The 21360-nt window shown below is 36.2% G+C and overlaps 2 protein-coding genes across 2 annotated transcripts; both read left to right on the plus strand.

The window, feature by feature from the left end:
- Nucleotides 1-598: 598 nt before the first annotated feature.
- On the plus strand, nucleotides 599-15981 carry pik3r6b (phosphoinositide-3-kinase, regulatory subunit 6b). Its single transcript, XM_027141533.2, has 20 exons — nucleotides 599-815; nucleotides 3534-3623; nucleotides 4990-5094; nucleotides 5210-5301; nucleotides 6537-6605; nucleotides 6744-6876; nucleotides 7029-7098; nucleotides 8329-8512; nucleotides 8668-8812; nucleotides 8903-8989; nucleotides 9083-9497; nucleotides 9602-9701; nucleotides 10544-10663; nucleotides 10783-10893; nucleotides 11712-11826; nucleotides 11906-11973; nucleotides 12131-12221; nucleotides 12341-12396; nucleotides 14181-14284; nucleotides 15025-15981. Exons 2-20 carry the CDS (start codon nucleotides 3611-3613, stop codon nucleotides 15173-15175), a joined length of 2229 nt encoding a protein of 742 aa, XP_026997334.1. The 5' UTR covers nucleotides 599-815; nucleotides 3534-3610; the 3' UTR covers nucleotides 15176-15981.
- Nucleotides 15982-16218: 237 nt separating this feature from the next.
- On the plus strand, nucleotides 16219-20289 carry mfsd6l (major facilitator superfamily domain containing 6-like). The gene is made up of 2 exons (XM_027141536.2): nucleotides 16219-16414; nucleotides 18042-20289. Exon 2 carries the CDS (start codon nucleotides 18074-18076, stop codon nucleotides 19805-19807), a length of 1734 nt encoding a protein of 577 aa, XP_026997337.2. The 5' UTR covers nucleotides 16219-16414; nucleotides 18042-18073; the 3' UTR covers nucleotides 19808-20289.
- Nucleotides 20290-21360: the final 1071 nt, after the last annotated feature.

A 21360-nucleotide genomic window follows, 5' to 3' on the forward strand; every position in this document is an offset into this window, starting at 1 on the left:
AATTCATTCTGATGTTATCATCATGACTTATAGTCCTCCTCATACGTATAATGTCTGAAAGGTGCTTTTTTCTCATCTCATCTTCCTAGATTAGATGTTAAAAAATATATACTAATTTAATGGCAATTTTGATAACATCACTGAGAGAAATTGACCCTAGGTCACATGACTTGGTTTGGCTTAGAAAAGTGGAAATAGTGATTAAAGGCATTGTAAAGTCTTTAGCCAGATCCTCAAACTATATGAGCTGAACACATCCTCAGTTTAGCTCATATAATTACTCTTACTTTCTCAACGGAACCGAAAAACCCCAGGTGTAACTTCCTCCTACCTGTTACTGAATAACCCAATGTAGATGTACTACAGCTTTAATTAACCATTTAATAAGTTGTCTCTTCTAGTACATGTGGGCATTGGAACCAGCTCAGTGCATCTTTGAGCTGGCAGAGTTGTCTGAATGTATTTTCAAGGCTTAAGTTCAGACTAAAAATATGTCATGTCAGACCATGTACACCCACACATTTAGAAGACAGGAAACCAAATCTTGCAAGTATATCAGACAATAGGAAGTGGGGTCATGCGCGTATGGGTTTTGTTTCTGTGTGTACGGCCTTTGACAGCCACTAGCTACATGTCCTCCTCCTTGCCTGGCCCCATCTCTACCAATACACATGCAAGTTTTTCACATGCTAATATTAAGAGGAAGAGAAACTCCCTGACAATGAGTACATTGTAAAGTCGTGCTTGCTGACAGATGTACTACGGAAGAGATCTACAGTAAAACCTGATGGATTTGGTTTAGACATTTATCCACGGTATGTGAAGCTTCACTTTCTCTCATTCCTTTCACCTCATGCTTGCACAACTTTTGTGGCAATAACGACTCTTTAAAAACTTTCAAACGTTTAGCCTTAGCGTAGTAGCTTTTATCAGATGAATGGCTCTGAATCATAATGTAAATAATTAAAGTATAGACAGTCGATATGTTTCAGTATTTTTTTTTTTAATGTTACGATTATTTAGGTTTGCATTCGATATAATTTTAGTAACAAAACAGATTTTAAGTCACAAAATAGCAACGCCGTCCTTAATTTAAGTTAAATTCTTGATGGATGTGATCATCTCTAATGCTATGTCTTTGTACAACTTTGCTTGAGTTATTTCCCGTCTGTGTGGTTTATTTTCAGTTTTGCATAAATCTTTGTCTGCCAGAGACAAACACATGGCTTGTATTCCAAATGTCTGATAAGCAACTTTGTTTACTATTTGAAATTGAAAATTTAAGATAAAACATGTTATAAATGATTTACAATTAAAAAAAAGAAAAGTGGAAAATAGCCTCTTGATGCATGTCTGGACGATACACTATGCTGGACTTCATGGGTCTGGACTGAATTCAAATGACTTTCCACTACTATAATTCTATTTGATTACTATTGCTAATACAGGTATCACACGGCAATCCCAAATAGTAAAATATTAGCTTTTGAAGCAAAGTAACAAAATATTGTTATTGTGACTATTTTGTCATTCTATAATGGCAACACTACATACTCTACAGTATATTCAATTCAATTTGATTCAATTCATTTGTATAGTGCTTTTAACAATTAACATTGTTTCAAAGCAGCTTTACAGAAGCATAAAAAAATAAATAGATATTTTAAAGTTCAAAATGAGTTCACTGAGCTGGAACGACGTAGAAGCTTAAAGCCGTTAAACTTGGAAGACAACGTGCAGAGATGGACACAGCAATGCTCACGATATTTCTTAGTTAGTCTTTGAAAATATTTTGTCTTAAATACTTTATGTCAAACCATTAGATTCATTTTGATGAAATGACCAAGGACAAACTAATGGATGCAAAAGCTATTAGGAATTTGAGAACCGCACAATTTCTCAATGGAAATGCTTCATATCCGTGAGTGAAATTGGCCTATTTAGACTAGCAGCTGCAGTGTCACTTTGAAGGACAGCTATGAAAGGCAGTCTGGTAGCATGTACGGTAAAGTTTTATATATTTTTGAAACGTTGTTTTGAAATATAGCTTAATCATTAGACAAAAGGTAGAAAGAAAGCTTGCCTGAAGGTTACACAAAGCTTCTGGATTAAGATTATAGAGTTTTAATTCTGCACATTGATATTAATTGTTAGAAATTATGTTTCGGTATATAATGGTTAATAAAATATACTTTACAGTACACCCCCGTTACTGTTTGAAGCATGAACTGAAATACAGATATGAAGATTTGGAGCAATGAAACGGATTCAGTGGCGGATTGTGTTAGACACTTATTGCATCTCTAGTATGTTATATATGCACTCAAGCTGACATTGTTTGTGTCTGTAACATATTGTAGTAGTAGTAGTAGTAGTAGCCCTTTATTGTCACTGGTCACAGGTACCAGCGAAATTTGCCATCAACCTGTCCATACATAAAAACACATGACTTGCAACAGGAGAGGGAAGTGGGGGGGTGGAGGTAACCCAGCACAGGCAAGCAGCCATGCGGTCCTACAGCCATTCTTGGCACTGGTCACAGACCCGCTTGTCAGACTGGCGGTACAAAGCAGCGAAGGCGTTGTATGGGGGGTGGGGGGTTTAATGCATATCTTTATATATGTGCGTATGTGTGTGTACAGTACGTATATAAAAGTTCTTGTATGTGTAGGCCTGGAGAGTCGCTACTCTCAGCATCAAATCTACAGAAGGTTGTGACTATGATCATGGTATTAGTGTCTCAAATTCAGAAACTGAGATTGTTTATTTGTTTGAGAAACCGCTGATCATCTGGGACTTTCACAAAGAATAATCTCTAGAATTTACTCAGAATTGCATGAAAAACAAAAATGCCGTGTTCACATGAAAGATCAGAGAAAGATAGACAGATTGGTTCACATGCGGTATATAAGGAAGTATATAGTAGCTCCTATAAGCACTATTCACAACTGTGGTGAGTTCTTAGCATGTACAAAACATTGAAACATGTAGTGGTTGGGCTACAATAGCAGAAGGCAGAAGGACTCTTCAGGTAACAGTTTCAGGCTCATTGAAACTGTTAAACATTGCCAGTGTAGTACATTGTTAAATATATATGTATTGTCATCAGTGATCAGTGATCTCAGCTGGTGTGCATGGAATAAATACACTCCTCCCACTGTGAACATGACTAATAGTGATCAAAATGAACTTTAGCTGCAAATCTCACTAACCCCTGCAGCACTACCATCATGTTTTACTGGTAAAGATACAGAGCCTCCAATAAGTACTGCAGTATTTTCTGCTCTATTAAAATACTATATATGAACATATTTTACACCAGGTAATGGAAAATAAAGTTGTACACAATGTGTCACAATCTCCAAGTATTCACAACACTCAATAGCGCTTTCTGCCATATATAGTGACTTTATTTTTGCTGAATTCACCATTAAAATTATGTATTTTCTGAATTCTAAATGATTTTTAAGTCTCTTCTGTGTTAAACAGTCCTGTAAGTTTGTATGAAACCAAAAGTTTTTTTCTGCTTGTAGGTTGGAAGCCTTTTGAGTTGCAGTATGACTCATTTCTTTCATGTTATGTGGAGCTACGTCTAAGTGTCATACCTCCGATGGAGAAAACAGGTGCTCACTTACTACTTAATGACCTAGTGCTGAAAGCATAAAAGTTTTTATTCTATTCATTAATGTACAATGGCTATATTAATATTACTATATTAAAATGGATATTAAAAAGTTTACACACCCCTGTTAGATGGCAAGTTTTTGGTATTTATGAAAAATAAATCCTGCCAGAACTGTCAGAATGTTTTCTACATTTAATGTGAAATTACAATCCAACCATTTTACGGAAAAATAGGAAAAATGTGGGAAAAAGTTACAATAAGTTGCTTGCGGAAGAATACACACTCTTTATAATTACGATGTCCAGAATCTTATGCTTAAAAGTAATTATCGTTCATCTGTCATCAATGAAGTTATTCTGATTAACTTCAATTAAAGATGCTGTTTCTTTTTGCCATGTCATATTTTCTTCTTCATGTCTTATTGGTTTCCCCTAATTGCTAAAAACAAAAGGAGCTTATAAAAAAATGTGTGATCTCTCACGTTTTGAAAGTTATTCATCAGAGGATGGATATAAAATAATTCCCTTTAGATGTTGCATTTAAAAAGACATAGCCTTAATTGAAACACTATAAAGGCCATCAACAACAAATAGATAAAATGGAGACCTGCAGTGACAACTTTAGGTACAGAATGTCCTTGCAAAATTTAAAAAAGAGAAAAACCTACCCGGGATGAATATCTGACAAGCAATGTTTACTCTCTGTATGTCACAACAATCTCTCATATTCTACACATTTCTGGGATATGGAAGCTACATAGATGGAAGCCCTTTCTCACAAATACATCCACGCATAAACACCCCGAACCCTGAGGGAAAATGTGTTATGGTATCAGACCAATTCCAAATCAATTGAAAAATTAATAATAATTACAAAAGAAAAAAATCACAAAAGAACAAAATACCCACAGTGCGGCATGGTGGTGGCAGCATCATGCTTTAGGGCTACTTTCATCAGCCAGAACTGGGGTTATTATAAAGGTATGGGCAATCATGAATAGCAAGAAATACCTGTATAATGACCCAAAGCATACATTCAATTAAAAAAAGAAAGGCCAAAACAATGTGGCATGTTGATAGACTTTTAAAATACAAAATTCCTTCAAAAAAATAGTAGGTTATGGGTGTGTACACTTTTTTTATTTGTCCTATTTTTCCCTCAAAAAAAAAAAAAAGATGGGGGGATTAATTAATTTATTTGTTGCATGCTGTAATTGAGGGTGGAAAAAGATTTAACACGATTCATCATGATTTCCTTTAATTTATTTTTTTTTACATAACAACAACCTACGATTTTAAAAAGGGTGTGTAGACTTTTTGTATCCATATGTGCTGAAAAGACTCAATTCTCAATTCACTTTCTAGCAAGTAAAGTGTCTTCAGATGTAGAGTCGAGCCTCTATCAGCGTGTTCATGCCATGCTCAGAGAACTGGACACACATGCTCAAGCGGTCTCAATCTGCAATAAAGGTACCTGTGTGCTCTTTTCATTTCTTTTAAATTAAAATGATGTGAATAGAGAAACATCAAAAACATCAGGCTTCATTATATCACTGAACATAATATCATGATATCACCTCTCAAGGGATGCTAAGATGGACCCTCCATAAAAAGGTGGAGAATAATCCATCCATGAGCCTCTCTCTACTGAGGGTCCTTGTTAAGGAGCTTGAAAAGGTTAGTCTTTTTAAAAGCTGGTTTTAATAAACTGTATACAACAAATGGTAAAAAAAAAGTGTTTCATAAAATGTTTTTAGAACTTTCAATTCAGTTCCTTAGGTTACTATAGCGACAATAAGCAGAGATGCATGAATACTTCATTAATTGATTGGATTAATTCACTACTGATAAATAATCATTTATATTTCACTTACACAGCTACTAGCTATCTATGAAAGGTAACTATAGATTACTTACAAATAGCATCTGTGTTAATTACTAAATTCTGAGCTTTACCTTCCTTCCTGATGTAAGAGACATTACTAATGACAGATGTTACTGTGTCCTTCTTCTGGAATGAACGCTGGTCTGTGTGTGCTGAATCACTAAAATGTGAGATGTTTTACACCAAAATATTGATTTCTGATCTTAAAAATCTGAAAAATCTTATATGCATTGATCTCAATTGCTGGTCAACATTTTATGGCTTAATATCCTAAAATCCAGGGATTGTATATTAAGTACATTTGAGTTGAGTCTTTATTACATCATTTGTTACAGCTTTTTACTTTTGTAGTTTACTGTTGTCAGTTTTGTCCTGTACAAACGTGACTTTGAGGTTTTTTTATATTTTCGACACTGAACAGAAATTGGGCACATTACATCAGTTCAGCTCTCCAGTCAACACTGTAAATAGGATTCAATGATAATGTTAATCATTAATGAATATATATCATGAGAAAAATCAGGAAATATTAGTAGTAAAAATGTAATTATTTATTTGTTTTTTGTTTGATACCGACAAGCCAATCCAATCAATTAGTCAATTTCTTTCTTTCTTTCTTTCTTTCTTTCTTTCTTTCTTTCTTTCTTTCTTTCTTTCTTTCTTTCTTTCTTTCTTTCTTTCTTTCCTGATATGTATAAGATAAGATAAGATAAGATAAGATAAGATAAGATAAGATAAGATAAGATAAGACGCAGTATTTTAAGTAAATTCTAGTGACGTGCATCTATTTATTTATATGCTTTGTTTGTTTGTTTAATTAGTAAGTTGTTTTTTGTTCATGTATTTGCATTGTTTCTTTGTTTGTTTGTTATTTTAATAATGATGTTAGAATGACTTATATATCATTATGATTGCATCAATCTTTCATGGTTTGAACACTTTTGAAGCAGAAAACACATACATTGTGTATGTTCATGTAAATTTACAAATAAGGGGAGACTAATTGTATAAATGTACTTTTCCCCAGGCAGAGAGGATTGACTGCAAAATTCGGATTATTCCTTTGCTACACACTCTGGCCTACACAGTAATACAGGTCTGTTTACAATGTTCCAGTTTCCTTTCAGTCGTATAAATCCTATTTATACAGGTTAACTCTCTTCTTGTTACTCACAACAAGAAATGTCATGTAAGCGTTCTCATAAGCGTTCAATTGATCTGTTCTGCCCTACAGTCTGCTTACATTCCAGATGAGCTGTGTGAAAGGATATATGTATGCCTGAAACGCCTGATTACACTACCAGAGCCTTACAGCACTGTGGGCCTTAACTATGCTAAACAGATGAAAATTGAACACAACATCCCAGGTAATCATTTATAAAAATTTGCAAGTTTTTCATTACAATATTATTCTTCAAAACTGTGTCCTTCTTGTCATTATGTATTTCCTTGAAATGTGTTTCTATTCATCCTTAATGTACTGTAAGCTAAGGCAGGTTTGCTCTCTGATCGGTTTTAGGTGCCCTTTATCAAAGAAGAGTTATTGCCGAGCACAGCCTAAAAAATGACCATTATCCTCTTCATGAAAGGTAACTCATAAACTACTCACTGACTTTTGTGTTCTAGCATTATCAGTACCTTTCGTTCTCATAAAATTTACTGATTTGAGAGATTACCTATTCTATTTAGGGAAAAATAAAAATGCTTAATAATAATAATAATAATAATAATAATAATAATAATAATAATAATAATAATAATAATAATAATAATCAGCGTCACTACTGCAAGACAACAAATTATTTATTCATTAATTTATTTATTTATTCAAAAAAGTATTATTTATTTCTTTTTGTATTCATTCAGATGACATTCTGCTGCTTCTCAATGGTTCATAATGGTTCACAAATAAATTTCCTGTAGTTTTGGTGATGTAAATTAAAGTTAGTAATCTCTTCTGGAGGTGTATTGTTTACTCATCTAAGTAAAGTGTTTACTGGAAAACACAGCAGAGCAATGAATATAAGTTGGTTTATCTGATGATTGATGATTGATAACAGAAGTGAGAATGCCTAACAGTGTAATCTCACAATCTGTATTCATTGGTGATGAAATGAAAGAGAATGATTTTCTCTCCTCGTTTTCGGGTTTGATCTGCTCTTGCGGGTGGAATTGTGAGTAAATATGTGAGAAGAAGACGCAGGCTTATTTCTTTCCTACTTAAAATGCCTGCTCCCAAATGTAACATTATATACATGTATGTAAAAAAAACTTTTTTGTCAAATAAACTTCAAATGTAAAAATATATATATATATATATATATATATATATATATATATATATATATATATATATATATATATATATATATATTTATTTATTTATTTATTTATATATTTATTTATTTATTTCCAATTTGAATACTTAATTCAGATTGGACTGATTGTGTTGATTTTTTTTTTGATTTTTTGATTATTTTTTTTTGTTTACAAATGACAGGTTTATATTAACCCTCTTTTTTGAATACATTTTTGTTTCCATAGTAACAGCTAATTCACAGGGACATACAAGCATGCTTTTACTGAACAAAGCTTTCTGTAAGGAAATGTTAAATGTGAGGAGGTACTTAGGTACTTTATATTTCCACCGCAGAAAAGTCTAAGTATGGAGGATGTGGTCATTTGTAATTTCTTGACAAGACAAGTGTTATTTACTTCAAGAGAAAATGAAGGAGTGGTTATTTATACTGTAGGTGATATAAGGAATAACAAAAACTATTTATTCCTTGCATGTTTTTCTTTGGTTGTGTGCGATATAGAGTGTTTGTATTTGCGGATCCAGCCATGTTTCCTGAGACATTGTTAAACGCACTGAGGGCTGATGTGGAGTGTGGGGCTTTAGACTGGGGCACACTGACCCCTCAGCACCGGGTTCTACTGCACACACTACAAGCTGGACTGGGGAGAGAGTGCCATGGGAGACAACTCACACAAGCCCTGGAGGTCTGTATCTGTGTGTTTAAAAATTGTCTTAAAGCGGTGACGGAACGTTGTGACAATGTTCTTTTTTCAAAGCACTTAAAATGGATGAATTGAAGATACCGTATTTACTCATGTATTAAATATGAAATATTAAATATTAAATATGATTGTTTCAGGATTTAGGTGCAGATACTGAAAAATACTTCCAGGATGTTGTGGCCACTGTAGAGGAGAGAATATTGGATGGAGGTTCAGAATGTGACCAGTACAATGAAAGATTACAGCAACTCTATGATGAAATCATCTGTTCTGCTAGCACAGGTGGAACATGGTTTGCTAGATGCACCATTTCAGTGAGCTATTGAGCATGGTCTAAACATTCTAAGCATGTTGTGTGATTTTTCTCTTCAGAGAAGTCATGTCCTGCCAATCTAGTTGGAACTCCACTGCCCAGTCCTGAGGTTAGCTTCCATGTCTGGACAAAAGAAGATGAGATATGTGAGCATTGAGTTATATGAACTAACTTTAAGGAAGGTGTCTCTGTTGGCTGATTTTTTTTCACACTATTACTATTAATATTCTAATAAACAGGGAACGAGGTGATAAACTTTACTCTAATGCTGGACTCTACGCATCAGAGCTCTGCATTTCTCGAAGACGGTCCAGACTCCAGACGTGCTTCTGTCATCTCCACTGTATCCAGAGACAGTGGCATAGAGGGAGATTTGCCTTTAAATGAGTTCTCCTTTATGATGGTTGAGCGCTCTGCTGGGCAGGAGGTCCAGGATCAGCAGAAGAGTTTACGATTTTATAGGAGACCATGCGTGAGGGGGCCAAAAGCTGCGAACAGAATGACTTTAATGGTGGAGGCCATTAAGGAAAGTGGAGGAACAGGGGGGAGTGGAAGCTGTATTCTTCAAGAGGGAAAGAACTTTACAGCTCGTGCTGTGGTCATGGGTGATGACAGCACTCTGGGAAGGCTAGCCAAGGCTTACCACAATATACGGTATGAAGGCTTGTAATTGACTACATCTTGGGTGCTTTCTCCTTGATGGTAACGTCTTCACTATTCAGAAGTATTACACTTTTTGCTTTTGTTAATGTGTGCAGAAAAAAGGAGATGAGGAATTTATTTCTTACAAAGCGAGTCAACTTGGAAATATACTATATTCCTGTCACTAGCAAGGCCAACACAGCTGCTCCAGTTCAGGTAACTATATTGTTTTTATTTATTTTGATGATGTTGACTTTGCTGTTTAAGACTTGGAGATTATTTCAAATTATTACTCAAACTTTGTGATTTTTAATATCTGACATTAATTTAAGACTTTTCTATTAAGAATTTAGACTTTAAGATTTTTCTATTAAGAACTTCTTAATAATTCAGGATTTAAAACTTCATTGTGCTCGGCAAGATTACACCATAAGCATGGTGAAGCATGGTGGCGGCAGCATCATACTATGTGTCTGCATCTCTTCAACTGGAAAGCATGAATAGCTCCAATTATTAATTACTTTTGGTACAAAAACCTGCAGGTAGCATTTTTATGTCCACTAAAATTTAAAATCTAACAGATCCTCTACAAGAAGGAAATTGCACCACTCAGACACAGTTGCAGGATAAAACAGCCCTAGGCTTTATTTACTTTAATAAGACAACTTACACATGGCGAAAATAAACAAAATATGAATATCGATGAACATAACGGAGTCGCTTAAGGCAACGAAAGGCATGATATGGGTGAATATATGTTTGAATATATGTTTGTGTGTGTGTGTGTGTGTGTGTGTGTGTGTGTGTGTGTGTGTGTGTGTGTGTGTGTGTGTGTGTGTGTGTGTGTGTGTGTTATGAAGGCCCAGTGTGTGTGTGTGTGTGTGTGTGTGTGTGTGTGTGTGTGTGTGTGTGTGTGTGTGTGTGTGTGTGTGTGTGTGTGTGTGTTATGAAGGCCCAGTGTGTGCTCCCTTCAAATAAAGAATTCCAGTTAATTATATAATGGCAAAATATGCCAATTGGCAAATATAAACAGTTCTGGTTAATTTTCCTTCTTTCAGGAAAATGCTACAGCAGATGTAGACAGGCTTACACTTGCAGCGTCCTTGGGCAGTGTGGATCCATGGTATGACTCCAACATAAACAGTTTGGGATCCATGATCCTGAAACTAGCTGAAACGGTAACAATTTTCAGCTTGATTGCACATTATGTACTTGGTTCTGCTCTTCACTAATGTTACTGTAGACATGTAGTAAACTTTGTTTAAATTGTACAGTATGTGTGTGCTTTGGATTACAGCACTCCAGTGTCGTCGGGTCTTCAGAGCCCAACTCCTTTCTTTTGGACATCATCTCATACTATACACGGACAGCACAGCAGCCTGTCCACATCCCCATCTACTCTGTGAAGGTCTGTCTGCTCATTCAGACAGTTCACAAGCTGTAGAGTTTTGCTTAAATAAATGTTCAAGTTTTAGATACATGCTCAATGGTACAGAGAAAAAACAATTAGCTGCAAATGTCTTAATGTCTTTTTGTACATATACTCTCAACAACCACTTTATTAGGAACACCTTTACACTTGTTATGAGGCAGCAGTTTCATACAACAAATCACGCAGATCTAGGTGAAGAGCCTCAGGCTATATTTATATTAAACATCAGAATTAGAAAAAAAGGGACCATTGATTGGTTGGTGCCAGCGGGGCTAGTAGCTATGGCTAGAATATCAGAATAATTGTTAATCGTTTCAGATTTCTACTCAAAACAGTCTATAGGGTTTGCACAGAATTTTGACATACTTTCTTATTGATAGAAGTCAGATAAGAATGGTCTGGCTGTTTAAAGCAGACAGGAAGGCAAGAGTAACTAAAAATAGGCTTCATAACTAGTGTGAACAGAGAAGGTTTTTTAGAAGACACAACATACTGAACCTAGAGACAGATGCTAGGGTACAACAGCAGAAGACTGCTCACAAGAACATGGACATACAGTAGCTATAATATAGTATAATAACAGTGAATGTGTATCAGTACGTGTCTGCTTCTACCAATTTATTTCCTGTAAACCACTTCTGTGCTCAGATTTAGCATTTACTTTACCATCACATATGCTTTTCTGTGTTAGCAAAATTCTTAATGTCACTAACCAGCTATCTAATCAAACTGATTATGTATACAGACCTTCAACACATGCGACTGAAAGGTCACTTCACTCTGCTTGTATCTAGCTTACCTTCTCAGATTTGGAGTCTAAAGTTGTGGAGGATTTGTTTGTGTGTCAGCTTGACATGGACTTTCCTGGGTTCAAGCCGCTGAGACTTACATTTAAAGACACAATCCGTGGTGAGTATACAATAGCAATAAGTGCAGCCTTAAATAAATCCAAATTGATCCGAATTATTCATCTTTTTTTTCTTTACAGGATCAGTACGGTATAAGAAAACCATGCAGGAAGAGTGTAGTGTAGTCGTGGCTGTCAACTACAGGAAGGTGTCAATTATCTTATTTCTGATTTAAAGACACTCTAGTCTTATTAATGCTAAAGCCGACTATTTTTAGCTTCACTGCCATGTAAAGGAAGTAATATGAGATTGAATTCTGGCGGTGTGTGTTGACACGGATGCTTTTGTGCTGCTTAACATTTCAGGCCTCCATAAGTAATCGAGAAGTTGACCAAGGAATGCCTTTAACGATATGCGGTGTGTCAATCCGTGCAGCTCCGCTCAGTGGAACCAAAAGTATATAATTTAAGAAAAACATCCATATTATTTTGTCCCTTTTTGTGACCATTTGTTTGGTCTGTACAATTGTCATCAATGTTTATATATAAGCATGACATGTTTTTTCTTCTTCACAGGTCTTGAAAGTCTCAATGTTGATTTTCATGATCCAAATCCTACCAGACCTCCAATGGTAAGAATAAGCAGTATTTTATATGAATATGTTCTAAAACCATATTAGTCACATAGTTGTTATGTTTTAATTAAGTCATTGTCTTAATTGGGATTAAACATAATGTCTTCTGGTAGAACTTTTCTGGATTAACACTCCTTTATTATCCCTGGAACAATATTGTAATTCAGTTACTGTTATCAGTGTGTGTGTTTTTCTGTTGCAACCCCAGAGGCATGCCAGTTGATAATGTTACTTGGTTCAAGGATTTACAGTGTCTTTAATAATCATGTGATGAAGCTGGAGCCTTTGTTTTGTCTTAATGTTGGTGGTTGGACATTGTGCACACATTAGATATACTGAACACTTCATTCAAACAAAACATTTTAAATTTTAGGTACAGATTTTTTCAGAAAGAAGGAATTAAAAATTTTCAAATGGTTCAAATTTTTCCAAAAAAGGTCCAATGGCCATTTAAGAGTTGCAAAATACTGTTTCTAATGGGTTAAACATTCTGTAGGTAACATTATGAATGAAAATGAATGACTTTTAATGGTAAAATCGTTCACTTAAATCTTTTTTTGTTTCTATTTCGCTCATGTACACTTCTGACCACACACACACAAACACACACACACACACACACACACACACACACACACACACACACACACACACACACACACACACACACACACACACACATTAGCACATTAGCATTTAGAAACCCAACTTGTGATCACAGATCAGTTTTGGCTGCAAGTATTAGACTAGTGAATGATGGAGTGACTGTAGGGTCCAGATGAACATAGAAATTCATTCATTCATTCATTCATTTTCTACCGCTTATCCGAACTTCTCGGGTCACGGGGAGCTTGTGCCTATCTCAGGCGTCATTGGGCATCAAGGCAGGATACACCCTGGATGGAGTGCCAACCCATCGCAGGGCACACACACTCTCATTCACTCACACACTCACACACTACAGACAATTTTCCAGAGATGCCAATCAAACTACAATGCATGTCTTTGGACCGGGGGAGGAAACCGGAGTACCCGGAGGAAACCCCCGGGGTTTGGAGGTGTGAGGCAAATGTGCTAACTACTAAGCCACTGTGCCCTCGCAGCAAAGAAATAAATAATAATAATACATTTTCGTTTATTTGGTAGTTTCTTTTCATCCTCTTATTTGATTGGACAAGTAAATTTTCAAGAGTGCTCATATTTAGCAAAACGTCAGTAGTATATTTTACTCTTTTTGTAATGCTGCTCGTCTGTTTCTGCTTCATAAATGTCAATTCTAGCACCAGAGTCAGTGTCGGATGACCTCCATGCAACAGCTTCGTTAGAAACAATTTTATGTTGTTGGAGAAAAATAAACAAAATATTTGGCCATATTGTATCAACAATGTCAGTTGCTCAATTTTTCCAGAACTGTTGTATGAAAGCAATATCACACTTGCAATTTTGCAGTTGTACTGAATATCAGCACTGTTGCAATGTTGATATTCAGTACAGCATGCCATGCCAGTCTACAGTAGCTTATGCCATATTGCTTAATTATTGCCTTATTGTCTTTACTTGTTGGAGCTGGTCCCAAATTTTAAATACTCATAGTTGTTTGCAGGTCAATTTGGTTGATGTGTTGATATTTAAAAGAAATAAATTATTTTAATGTACGTTATTAAATGAGCTACACAATAGTTGTCCTGTCTAAAAATGGACTGGTACATCTGTAGAGAGAATGAAATCACATTTGTAGTATGGCTTTTACTCATAGTGTATTTTCCCTACTGTATCTTTAGTCTACCCTTAGAGTGACAAACATTTGCATCAGAGCCCTGGAGAAGAAGACATTTACTGTATGTCTGGACAAAGACTCATGCAGGACCTTCAAAAAGGTCCAGAGGTAAATAAATACAATTAGCCACATTATATCATAGTTGTAATAAATCTAGACGCTGTGTTATCTGCTGTTGCTTACTATCATGAATCAGTGTTGCTTAATTTATACATCAACACAGATCAGCCAAAACATTCAAATCACTGACAGGTGAAATGAATAACATATTAACATCCTCTCAAAGGGATGGGATATAAAAGCAGCAAACAGTCAGTTGTCAATATTTATGTGACAAAATATTTAGGCCAGGTAATATCTGGACGACTGTTTTAAAACATCTGCAAAACTGTCCCAAAATGTTCCTGTTATGCACTTGTTAGTGGCTACCAAAAGTGGTGCAGAGAAGGACAACTTGTGAACCGGCAGCAGGATCATAGACACTTATGGCTAATTGATGCACATGATGAGCTAAAACTAGCTTTGGTTTGTCTGGTCTGATACCACAGAGTTACTCTAGCACAAATTGCTATAAAAGTTAATGCCGGCTATAATAGTAAAGTGTCAGATCATATAGTGCATCTCAGATTGCTGAGTAATTTCTGTGTAGCAACAACTCCAAGGACTCATGGACTTCATGTTCATGGAGTTCTTTTCAAGTCAGTGGTGACATTAGGAATTACATCTTAGCTCAAAGAAGCATCTAAGTTTCTTATATTTCTTTACTATCTATATCAGAACCATGATGTAGTATATTTCATTATGTAATTATTTGTGACTTACTGTAATTTAGTATCTCTGTTATTTAGCATAGAGGTGTCTCCGTGCACAGACCCCGGATACTCTCTTCAAAAGAGCAAGTCGAAACAGAGTCAGATGGAGGATGACTCAGGACTGAGCAAATTTCTGAGCAAGACTTTCTGTTTACCCATCAACACCTTTTCTGGAGTTGTTCAGTAACAGTAATAAAACATTGTGTGTCCCACCAACGAACATTAACTCTACAGACTAACATCAAACTTCACTGTGCATGTGTCTGTGCCTGTGGCATCTCACCTGGAGATTACACATCAACATTTTATTGTTATTGCTATTTTTTTTTGTCTCTGCATGTTGTCATATAACTCATTTACATAGAAATATTTTTATTTTATTCTATAGCATTCATCTAACACTCTACATCTTACATAATAAGTAAGTGTAATGTTATACATATAAAGTTTCAGTCATGTTGCTCCTGTTGTGTACAAGAGAGATAGAGAGGTGTAGAAATCTAAAGATATTAGCAATAATAATAAAAGATATGCACAGTGTTTAGTATAAGAATGTTTTATTGTAAGCTTTATATTGTTTATTTGCAATTATATTGAGATAATACAGAATAGAATACAGAATACAGAATATAATATCAGGGTTTCGGTTGATTTTTTAGTCTGTTGCCATAACACTGGGTATTAGGTGGATAAACTCATCCCAAATGGGAAGCCAGGCCATTGCAGTGCACAATGTAAACACACATACACACACCTTTACTTAAACCTCAAGCAAAAGGGCAAAAGGCTGTTGGATGAAGCTGAAGAACCCAAAAGGAAATACAGGGCAACATAAAAAATGCTGCACAGACAGTAACCTAGGCTCGGGACATAATGTAAATGTGAAATTAAATAGCAAATTGGCTTATAAATAATATAAAAATGATGGGAGAATTCATGGAAAAAATGCTATATAGTTCTAATAAAATAGCTAAATGATTGTCTGTGAAGATTCTCAGTAATACAGGAAGTTACTGGACTTACTAAAGTCTAACTTAAAAAAAATCCTATTGACAAGACTCCTATTTGTTTATTTATTTGTTTGTTTGTTTGTTTGTTTGTTTATATGTTCATAAAGTTGTGCTGAAGTGTCAGCCGAATTCCTCTGATGCTAGCTGCGAAACTACGGTGTGTTTTAAACGCTACTCCTCTCTGCCATGTTGAGCTGTAATATTATGGATCGTAGACAGGCGGCGCTAATGAGTAGAAACGCCCTGAAAGGTAAGCAGCTCTCCCCGGATACGTTACCGTCTCTCACGCGCTCTCCAGGAGGATTAAGCTAGCTTTCATTAAAAAAAAAAAAACGGACACGGAGGATCTTTTTTTCTCTATTTTCCACTTATAAAGAGCATGAATCCGCTGCGCTGCTAGGAGACCGTCGGTAAAGGTAAATCATAACTTTATTTTTTCAGCATGACGTGTACAAACACTGAAACAGGTGCACGAGCAACAAATCCGGATGGTTCTCAGGATGGTTCCTACTTCTGAAGTGCTGTTGATAAAGTTCCGTCTCTGTAAGAGGTTGTGTATAGTGGGCAGTTTTTTCTATATTTTCACTTTTTGGACACTTCCTGGTCACTCAGTCTAACTTCTTCACCAGATTAACTCACACAAACACGCTCACACGTTGTAACTCGAGCTTGTTTGTCATTTTAAACAGTTGAACCGGTATGTAAATACAGTTCCTGAAACAGTTCCTGAAACTGAATTTAATTCGTTTCCTTCCATAAGGTGTAAACACAAGCCTTCTCTCTGGAACAAGTGCCCCATGTTTTATAAAGATTCGTGTACAAATCTCAAAATCAACATTTCTTTACATGTCTACAAAGTGGAGATGTAAATAGAGCTGGATTAAGATTGTAAAAACGACACCAAATAGGCTACAGCACAATCAACTAATACTTGTACAGACTGTAATTTATATGTAAATACACCATATTTGTAACTGGTTTTAGTTTCAGGGGTTTTTGGGGTGCTGTAAGAAAATATGAATGCATACAATATTAAACAATACTGGATGCTCCTGTTAATTGACTGAATTATTTTCAGGATAAAAAAAAATAGAATTATAAAACAATATATTATTTATTTATTTATTTATTTATTTATTTATTTATAGATTTTTTTAAAATTATTGTTTAAAATTATATATATTTAAAATACGTTCTCATTATCCAATGACCAGATATAGTGTTGAATTCTAAACAGTGTTCCTGATAAAGCTCTTTATATTTTCTTATCTTTTTTCATTTAGGAGAGACCTTTCCTCAGATCTAAGTGTTTAATGAAAGCAAAAGCAAACTATTTGTGTAGAAACACATAAAATGTCAAAATTCAGTTTAATTGCTTTAAAGTTAGTTAATAAATACTTTTTATATATGGGCACTATTAAGTTGACATTTATCTCGAGACAAAAAAGAACATTCAGTCATAAGTCTTTAACACTGTGTCTATTAAGTAGTCTCTGCATAAAGTAGTCTATTTAATCTAGAGAGTTCGAAGTTTTGATTAATGGTATAAATATATAATATAAATATGTTTTAGTTTACAGGGCAGTCTGAGTCATAATGCTGGGTAAATGTTGGGTAAATTAAATATTGAGCTTGGGTAAAGTCTGAGTAAAGCGATCCATATAACAAAGCAAGTACCAAACATATTTTAGCTGCAGGTTATTATCTATCAACTTAAACTTCACAGCAATTAAACTGGTTTGCTTTGAAACTAAGCTATGGCATGGAATGTTAAAAATGCCAAAGCTTATAAATGAGCAAATCATTTAAGATGGATGTGCTGCTTAGCCTATCATTTGCTAAGTTCAGTTTCATCCTTTGCTAATGAAATGTAACACTGTAAATACAATTTTAAAACAAATTAATACATTATGAGCAATGTAGATATCAACAATCAGAGATGTCTGAATGTGTGATTTGATTACATTTTTCATTCTCTTTTTCTTGTTTTTTTCCCCTTACTGATCCACTTACTTACCTTTTTCTTTATTTATTCATCCACAGAGTTCATATGACTGTTTGATGTAACAGCAGCCATGAAGAGGAGCAAACAGTGGGATGTCCGAGGAGCCATAGGCTTTGCAGCTCTCTTCCATTTCCTCTATGCCTGTGCCACAGGCTGCCTTTTGCCCTTTCTCACCCTTTACTTACGGCACCTCGGGCTTACCGCCGTCATGACAGGCGCCATCATGGCTATCAAACACACAGTTGCTCTGGTCTGGAGGCCTCTCTCCTGCATCCTGGCCAGGCGCCATAATAAACGGCGCACGATCATAATAGGGTCTCTCATTTGTTCAGCAGCAGTTGCTTCAACACTTCTGCTCTTCCCACCCACAGAAAAGAGCACAGAGAACAGAAGCTGTAATATTAGTCAGCAGAATACAGTACACGAGCTTAGCTCAACTACTTTGAAACCCAGGACAACTCTACAAAAATTTGTGGCATCTGTTGTGTACTCAACAGAACATAAAATGAGACCTACCCAAGAGCACAATAACACTAAACATATATCAGCAATGCCAGTAAACATCTCAGCATTAAACAACACCCAAAGTACCACTGAAGCTACCACAAGTCGCCACAGTGGCAGGCAAGAATCTTCAGAAGTTCAGATGGCTTCACCAGGTATGAGGAGAAGATCTTTAATCGAGCAGGAACAAAAGCAGCAGGAGAATAACAAGATTCAATATGAGTTTCTTGGGAGCTTAAAAGTCATGGACACACAGCATCAAATGTTTTTCTTGATCATGATCATCATAATCTTCTGGGAAATTCTGGCTGCCCCTTTGACATGGACAGCTGATGATGGACTGCATGAATACCTTGATTTTGTGGATGCCACAGAACGCCACCAGGCCATTAAACCATGGAGACTGTTAGGGATTGCTGGTGGTATGGGATGCTCTGGTATTCTCGTAAGCTTCCTTTACTGTTTAATTGGAACAGTATTGCATTTTTACGCATACGTCCTGCTGATGGTTCTAGCCATGCCTCTTGCTGGTTTGTTACCTCTTTACCGGCACAAACGTGAACATGTTCCTGGGGCTGGATTAAAGGCACTGCACCTAGTGCGAGGAGACCCGCAGGCACTACTCTGTGCAGTTACTGCTGTCCTTACTGGCATGGCAGGATCTGCTGTATCTAACTTCCTCCTATGGCAGATGCAAGATCACCATGCTACAGAGCTTCAAATGGGCATTACTTTGGCTGTTGTGCCTCTTTGCCAGGCTGCTTTTGCCCCACTGAACGGATGTTTATCTCGTCTTCTGAAATTCCATGGCCGATTACTGCCTCTTGGTATCCTGGGTCTGTCTCTGCAATGTCTTTCCTATTCTTTCATGCAGACTCCATGGACAGTACTTCCTGTTCAGGTGCTGGCCGGAATCAGCATTGGTGCCCTCTGGTGGTCATTAGAGGCTCAGTCTTCGGACATAGCCTCTCCCGGGACTGAGCTGGCAGTGAAGAGAGTGTTTGAAGCCCTTTATCTAGATCTTGGCGCTGGTGCAGGCAGTGTAGCAGCCGGGTTCGTGGTACAGAGGTTTGGGATTGAAGTCCTTTTCCAGGGAACAGCAGCAATGCTTGGACTGTGGTGCATAACTTTAGCCGTGATGCAGTGGAGAATCCCTCGCCAGCGCAGGATAAATTACTCGCGCCTACTGGCAGCCGGTGCCAGTGAAATGAGTGAGTCAGAGTCTGAGCAGGACAATGACTGGTTAGAGAAAGCCATTGAGGATGACAAGGGGAACAATAATTGGAGGAGGCTGGATTAATAAGGATAATAAACATTCTTCTACAGAAAGTTTGATGCCAGAAAGCCAGCTGAGTGACTGTCAAAGTCAATGACATTGTAATGTGGAGCAAATCAGGATGCTGAAATACTATACATCGTCTTTAACAACTTGTAGAACCATACAGAAGGTCGTTAAGTCACGGTTCCTTTGCGTCTGTTGCTCAGCCTGTCACAGCTGAATGCAGCAAGAGATGCAATTTGTCTCAGCTGCCCTAATGGCAATAAGCTTGTCTTAAATTCCACATTGTTAAAAAGTATGCTAATCCATGTGCTTATAAAGAAAAGTAAAGCTTACATAACCAATTCTAGTTTGTCTCTTAAAGCTCATAAAAACCCTGGAACGATAATATATTTAAAAGGCAATATAATGATGTGTATGCTGTTCTTGCTTTCTTAACATAATTCTCTTAATATAATCATCACCACAAAGAATAAATTACACGACTGTGCTGTTGAATTCTCGATTCTGACTGGTCTGAAGTTGTATTTTGAAAATGCAGCTCAAGACAGTAGCTCTGCTTTTTACATTGTTTTATTTATTCACTCAATGAATAGTCGTAAGACTATACGGGGAGTTTTCTTTTCAAGTCGTTTAGGTGCCGGTGTTGTACCAGTTTTGCTGACACTGTTTCTTGATAGAGGGAAAAAAAAGAGGCTGGTACGGAACTGTATAACTGTTATAATTTAAAGTGTTAGTACATGAACAACAGTCCACAATATTAAATATTAGCTAGAAGTGTATACAAGTATACATGCTGTTGTGAAAACGAGGAGGCTTTGTGATGCAATGTAGAATATAGGATAAGGTGTTGTATTACTGATCAGTTGTATTACTGACAGGTCATGGGTTCGAATCCCAATTGCATGGGTTCGAATCCCAATTGCAAGCTGCAATTTCTGGGGCCCCTGAGCAAGGCAAGGCCCTTAACTCTCAATTGTTCAGTTGTATAAAAAAAAAGTAAGTCACTCTGGTTAAGGGTGTCTTCTAATTCTCTCTAATATGAACATTTATTAAGGATGTGGTAGCCTAGTAGTTAAGGTGTTGGACCACCAATCGGAAGGTTATGAGTTCGATTCCTACATCCACCAATATGCCACTGCTCTGCCCCTGAGCAAGGCCTTTAAAAATGATAGAAAATGTAATTTGCTCTGGATAAGGGTGTCTGGTAAATGCTGTAAATATAGACAATTTTATAGAGTATCTATACTGAGATTTTTCATTAGTAGATTTTTACCTGGTTTGTTCTGGGGTCTTTTTCTCTTCTCTATATGGCTTCATATGAATTTTTGCAGAACTACAATTGCTTTCACGGTACAAACACAAACTACGGTACAACATCTCTCTCTATTTTCTCATACGTGCAGAGGTAGTATGGCCATAAAGCACCATTTGTCTCAATCATATGCATTGATAATAGTTTAGACAATTTAATTAAGACATTCAGCCCAGTTTAGTAACTCATTTGCACTACTTTTTTAAAAATGATAAAGTATTTCCTATAAAGTAATAGTGAAGTCAAAAGTGTTAAGCCT

The sequence above is a fragment of the Tachysurus fulvidraco genome, chromosome 15 (assembly GCF_022655615.1).
Source record: "Tachysurus fulvidraco isolate hzauxx_2018 chromosome 15, HZAU_PFXX_2.0, whole genome shotgun sequence".
Classification (NCBI taxonomy): Eukaryota; Metazoa; Chordata; class Actinopteri; order Siluriformes; family Bagridae; genus Tachysurus; species Tachysurus fulvidraco.

Excerpts from the sequence above, each read along its gene's own strand:
- pik3r6b (XM_027141533.2), top strand. Across the intron at positions 10,664-10,782 it reads TCCTGAAACTAGCTGAAACG|CACTCCAGTGTCGTCGGGTC; the intron begins GTAACAATTTTC and ends TTTGGATTACAG. Across the intron at positions 12,397-14,180 it reads ATCCTACCAGACCTCCAATG|TCTACCCTTAGAGTGACAAA; the intron begins GTAAGAATAAGC and ends CTGTATCTTTAG.
- mfsd6l (XM_027141536.2), top strand. The coding sequence starts at position 18,074 with ATGAAGAGGAGCAAACAGTGGGATGTCCGAGGAGCCATAGGCTTTGCA.